This window comes from Carlito syrichta, unplaced genomic scaffold (assembly GCF_000164805.1).
Source record: "Carlito syrichta isolate Samal-C Ts95f unplaced genomic scaffold, Tarsius_syrichta-2.0.1 Scaffold303451, whole genome shotgun sequence".
In the NCBI taxonomy this organism is placed as follows: Eukaryota; Metazoa; Chordata; class Mammalia; order Primates; family Tarsiidae; genus Carlito; species Carlito syrichta.
Window position 1 is genome coordinate 122,609 of NW_007247547.1, and position 6,000 is coordinate 128,608.

A 6,000-nucleotide genomic window follows, 5' to 3' on the forward strand; every position below is an offset into this window, starting at 1 on the left:
GCCTATACCATACTGCTATGATTACTGCAGTTTTAAAATATATTTTGAAGCCAGGAATTATAATGCCTTCAGCTTTGTACTTCTTTTTTCAGAATTGTTTTGGCTAGTCAGGGTCTCTTTTTTGAGGGGGTGGGGGAGGTCCAGTGTGAATTTAAGGATTGTTTTTCCTGTTTCTGTGGAAAATGTTATTGGGATTTTCATAGAAATTGCATTGAATCTTTAGATCACCTTGGGTAGTATAAACATATTAACATGGGATGTCTTTCTATTTATTTGTATTTTTATAATATATTTCATCAATGTTTTATAGATTTGTTTTGCAAGTTTTTTGCCTCCTTGATTAAGATTTATCCTAAGGGTTTGATTCTTTTTGGCACTAGTGTAAATGAAATTGTTTTCTTGATTTCTGTTTTGAATGGTTCATTGTTAGTGTATGGAAACACAATGATTTTTGTACATTAATTTCATATCTTTCCATTTCGTTGAATTTATTAGTTCCAATAGCTTTTTGGCAAAGTCTTTAAGGTTTTCTACATATAAAATCATGCCATCTATAAAAAAGAAAGTATTTAACTTCTGCCTTTACAATTTGAATGCTTTCTGTTTCTTTTTTTTAACTAACTGCACTGGCTAGAACTTTCAGTGCTGTGTTGAATAGAAGTGATGAGAATGAGCATCCTTGCCTTGTTCTGGAACTTGGAGGAAAATCAGTTTTTCACCATTGAGTATGATGTTAGTTGTCGGCCTGTCATATATGGACTTTATTATGGTGAGTTAAGTTTTTTCTATACCTAAATTGAGAGTTATTATCCTGAAAGGTTGTTAAATTGTGTCAAATGCTTTCTTTGAAGTGATCATGTGATTTTTATCCTTTATTCTGTTAATGTGGTATACTGCATTGATTGATTTCTATATGTTGAACCATTTTTGTATGCCAAGGATAAAACTCATTTGGTCATGGTGTATGATTTTCTTAAAGTGCTGTTGAATTTGATTTCACAGTATTTTGTTGAGGAATATTTGCATTCATGTTCATAAAGGATATTGGCCTGTAGTTTTCTTTTCTTGTAGTGTTTTTGTCCAGCTTTGGTATCAAGGTGATACTGGCCTTGTAAAATAAGATTGGAAGTGTTCCCCCTTGTGTTTTTTTGGAAGCATTTAAGAAGAATTGGTATTAATTATTTTTAAAATATTTGGTAGAATTCACCTGCGAAGCCATGAGGTCCTCGCTTTTCTTTGTTGGGAGATTTTTGATTACTGATTCAGGCTTCCTATTTGTTATTGGTCTATTCAAGCTTTCTAGTCTTGGATTCGGTTTTGGTAGGTTGTATGTTTCTAGAAATTTCTCCGTTTTTTTCTAGGTTGTTCATGATGGTTGGTTTATGACTGTTCATAGGAGTCCCTGTGACTTTTTTTATTTCCGTGAGATCAGTTGTAATATCTTATTTTTCATTTTAATTTTGTTTGAGTTTTCCTTTTTTTCTTTTAGATAGGCTTGCTAAGGGTTTGTCAATTCTATTTATCCTGTCAAAAAAAGTCTTAGTCTTATTGATTTCTTTATTTTTTCTTTTTTATTTCACTTCTGTGCTAATATTTATAATTTCTTCCCTTCTGTTAATATTAGGCTTACTGACTTTTCTTTCCTTCTACAAATCACTAACATCCAATTCATTTGCTATTTTATTATTCATATTATTTTAATCTAATTATGCAAGCAATCCTAAATCAGATGTGAGCATTCTTGTATAGTCAGAAAATTTTTCAAAACTGATAGCCTTGTATTCTTTAAAATTTTATCAGCAATTAATTTTACCTCCTACTTAAATCCTCCTCATATTGATCGTAACTATAAGTTAACATAATTAATTGCTATCATTCTTTTTTTTTAATTTATTGTAGAAATGAGGTCTCACCAATTTGCCCAGACTGGTCTTGAACCCGAACCCATGGGCTCAGGCAGTCTTTTCACCTTGGCCTCCCAAAGTGCTGGAATTATAGACATGAGCCACTGTGTCTGGTCACTTGCTATCATTCTTAAGAGGCTAATTTTTCATATGTATTTTATGTAGAGGGTAATCCCAGTAGCTAATGATATTCACTTATATTGCATTAAGTCCTTCCTAGAGTAGGAAAACAGGGGGTGGATATCATCTTACCTTAAAAATATGCTTCACATGAGTAGTATTGCATTGAATATCTAATTTTTCAAGTAAGTTCTGAGTTTTTTCTAAGTTAATTTTTCCACCTCTAAAGTCATCCTGAATCTTCGACCAAAACCATGTATAAAGCACAACAAAGTTAAGAAAATTCTCACAAAAAAGCATTGAGAATTTAAAATTTCTAAAGAAATATTTAACCTTTCTTCAGTTTACTATGCTTATTTTTATTTTTAGAGGATATTATATCTTGTGCTAAAATAAATGACAAGATAATTATATGATACATAATATTTAAAACAAAAAGATTAAGTAGTTTCTATGCTATAGTGAAGGTATGAAAGGGCAAAGTACAATAAAAATACCCAAAAAATAAAAATTTGAGAAACAAAGCTATTATTACTTGAGAAACAAGTGGTTGCAATCTATTGCCTGAAGGCATAGACTTGGGAGGCAGCTAGACTTCAAGATCATCCTCTTACCTAACTTTTCTCAGCTTTAGTTCCCTCATCCAAAAGGGTGAGCAAATTATTTCTTCATATTAAGGAAGGTAAAAGATTTAAAGGAGTTCATAATATGTCATTGAGCACAGCATCTGCCACAAAGTGTTCAATAAATAGTCATCATGACTTATACAATTATTGTTACTACATTAGTCAAATATCCAGCTACACACACACACACACACACACACACACACACACACACACACACACATACACACACACCACGCACAAAAGGCAACATTTTTAAGTATCATCAAAAAGGATGAAGAATACCATGGTGAGTGCATATTTGGTATGAGAGAGAAAACTAAAATAATCAAGCTTACTTATATATAGGTAAACTAAAAAAAAAGACATTTCCATTTGAAAAACTAAGAATAAAATTAATAATGACAATCTATAAAATCATGAAAGGTAAAACATTGCTCAAAATTCAGCAGTTTCAGTTGCTGGAATTAAAGAGAAGTTTTAAAACTTAAGATTAATAGTATGCCTCAATATGGCAAAGTTCATGTTCTTATCAGAAAAAGATACCAGAATCTAGAGAAATTCAGAAGAGCTCAGGATAGACATGGAGGAAGCAGTTCAGACCTAAATGAGAGCAACTTAAGTTCAAGACTCTTCAAAAAGAATAAGAGGGTCAAGTAAAAAGGATAAATCAAAAGGAGAGCAGAAAGAACTTCTGAATGGATATCTCGTTTCCATATTTTCATGACCTTCTGTACTGTTTCTTCTCACTTAGATGTCTCTCCCCATTAGTTGTCATCAGAGGTTCCAAACATAATTAACTCTGTCCCTTTGTGAAAAAGAAGATCTTGACACTCATCAATTGTTGCCACTGTCACCACTTTTCTAGGGAGAAAGCAGAGAACATACAGTGGTTTTTTTGGCTTTGATTTTTGAAGGTAGCTCACAAATCAAATCTCACAGAAACAATAAGCAAGATGTCGACTCCACATTACCTCACCCTTGAAACTTTTTGACTTCTAGCTTATTTTCTGACCCTCTCTAAACTCATAATGTATAAAAACGCAGCTTTCTCTGTTGTCTAGCATTTTTCCATGAACTGCCAGTGTATCTCATTTTATTTTTACTGTTTTCTTTAAATTCAAATCTTTCATCAAAATGTGCTTCCAGTGGGTTTGGGCAGCTATTCTGAGAGCCTATATACCAGTCAACATCATTATTATTCTGGAAGTTGCAAAGTGCTGTCAAATACTCTAGAAACTCTGGGCTACTTCGCTAGATCCCTGACAAATATATAATGTACACCAAGACACACCACTTTTGAAGAAGACTATTCAGGAGACGCAGTTCCTTAAATCTTCAGAATAGATATAACTGGATGGTTGGGCACCACGCTGTCTAGTGACTGTCATATTTTCCTTTCAGTCTGAACACCCACTGTGATATCATCAAAAGTTCCACACTTCACAGAGAAAGCTTCTTTGTGACCTCATCAGGCGCCTCAGAGTTTGCCAAGGTTCCTGTTTTCATGGTTGGACAAAATAATCTTAAGCTTGAATGTTAACACCTTGATGGGAAAGCTGTCTCATGGAATGTTCTCTTATCCTTTGAACACTCTTTATTCCAGAGGCTTTGCTTCTGCTGCAACCAAACATGGCACTTAGTGTGCTGAGTAGGAAAGAGAAAGAAAAAGTAATTCGCCGACTGTTGATACAGGCACCTCCCGGGGAATTTGTGAATGCCTTTGATGATCTCTGTCTGCTTATCCGTGATGAAAAACTTATGCACCATCAAGGTGAGTGCGCAGGCCACCAACACTGCCAAAAATATTCTGTTCCACTTTGCATTGATGGAAATCCAGTGCTCTTGTCCCACCACAATGTCATGGGTGACTACCGATTTTTTGACTATCACAGCAAACTTTCTTTCAAATTTGACCTGCTTCAAAATCAGTTGAAAGATATCCAAAGTCATGGCATTATCCGGAATGAAGCAGAATACCTGAGAAATGTTGTTCTGTGTGCCTTGAAACTGTATGTGAGTGACCACTATCCAACAGGAAATTGCAACGTGATGAGAAAAACTATCAAAAGCAAGGAATTCCTGATAGCTTGCATTGAGGATCACAACTATGAAACAGGAGAGTGCTGGAATGGTCTTTGGAAATCTAAATGGATTTTTCAAGTCAACCCATTTCTAACCCAAGTAACAGGAAGAATCTTTCTGCAAGCTCACTTCTTCAGGTGTGTCAACCTTCATCTTCAAATCTCCAAGGACCTGAAAGAAAGCTTAGAAGTAGTTAACCAAGCTCAACTGGCTCTAAGTTTTGCAAGGCTCGTGGAAGAACAAGAGAATAAATTTCAAGCTGCCGTCTTAGAAGAATTGCAGGAGTTATCAAGTGAAGCCCTGAGAAAAATTCTGCGAAGGGATCTTCCAGTGACCCGCACTCTTATTGACTGGCAGAGGATACTCTCTGACTTGAACCTGGTGATGTATCCTAAATTAGGATATGTCATTTATTCAAGAAGTGTGTTGTGCAACTGGATAATATAAAGGGTTGCTCCTGGTAATTTGATTTGACTCGGTTGTGTTTCTGGGGAATGGTTATTTAAAGTGGAGCAACCTCTAGAAAGGCCTATCACTCAGTCAATGCAATTTTAAATAGGGAAGAGTGTAACAAGTAATTTTACTTGAGAATATTTACCAATAAGGCAAGAAAGGATGGAGTCTATGTGTTTCACAGTGGTGACTATCATAAGGGCAGAGACATTTATTAGAAACTAAATTAGCTAGCCAGTTTTGGTGGCTCAGCCTGTAATCCCGTGCCTTTGGGAGGCTGAGGTGAGTGGATTGCCTGAGCCCACGGGTTCGAGGCCCGCCTGAGCAACTTGGCGAGACCTCATCTCTACAGTAAATCAAAAAATCAGCCGGGCGTGGTAGCGCATGCCTGTAATTCCAGCTATTCGGAAGGCTGAGGCGGAAGGATCGCCAGAGCCCAGCAGTTCGAGGCTGCGGTGGCTGGGAGCGGCCACTACACTCCAGTCTGGGCAACAGAGTGAGACTCCAACTCAAAAATAAAAGAAAAGAAAAGAAAAAATAAAAGAAACTAAATTAGCTTTATAGAATGTGGCGGACCGGAAAAATTACAGATGTGGTTAGGTTTAAGGCTGTGTGTGTGCACGTGTGTGCGCGTGCGTGTGTGTGTGCACATGCACTGTATTCAGGGATGACTTTTGACTTTCTTTTAAACTGAAAAGGTGTGCAAAGAATGCCACTCCACAAGTGATACTTCATATAATTCAATTCAGTCCTAGCTCAGCTTTGAGAGGGTAAATTTCAATAAATACCTTTAAGTCTGGACGTTCCATGAA

The 6,000-nt window shown here is 35.9% G+C and overlaps 2 protein-coding genes across 2 annotated transcripts in view; one reads left to right on the plus strand and one right to left on the minus strand.

Moving 5' to 3' along the window:
* Positions 1-2,266, minus strand: part of PLCZ1 (phospholipase C zeta 1) — a 57,471-nt gene extending 55,205 nt beyond the window's left edge. The window contains exon 1 of the mRNA XM_008058581.1: positions 2,157-2,266. The gene's annotated coding sequence lies outside the window, so the exon portion shown is untranslated. The remainder of the gene's footprint in view (positions 1-2,156) is intronic.
* A 1,860-nt stretch (positions 2,267-4,126) lies between these two features.
* Positions 4,127-5,199, plus strand: CAPZA3 (capping actin protein of muscle Z-line alpha subunit 3). The gene has a single exon (XM_008058582.1). It carries the CDS (start codon positions 4,283-4,285, stop codon positions 5,180-5,182), a length of 900 nt encoding a protein of 299 aa, XP_008056773.1. The 5' UTR covers positions 4,127-4,282; the 3' UTR covers positions 5,183-5,199.
* The last annotated feature ends 801 nt before the right edge of the window (positions 5,200-6,000 follow it).

Coding starts and splice junctions, on each gene's coding strand:
- CAPZA3 (XM_008058582.1), top strand. CDS start 4,283: ATGGCACTTAGTGTGCTGAGTAGGAAAGAGAAAGAAAAAGTAATTCGC.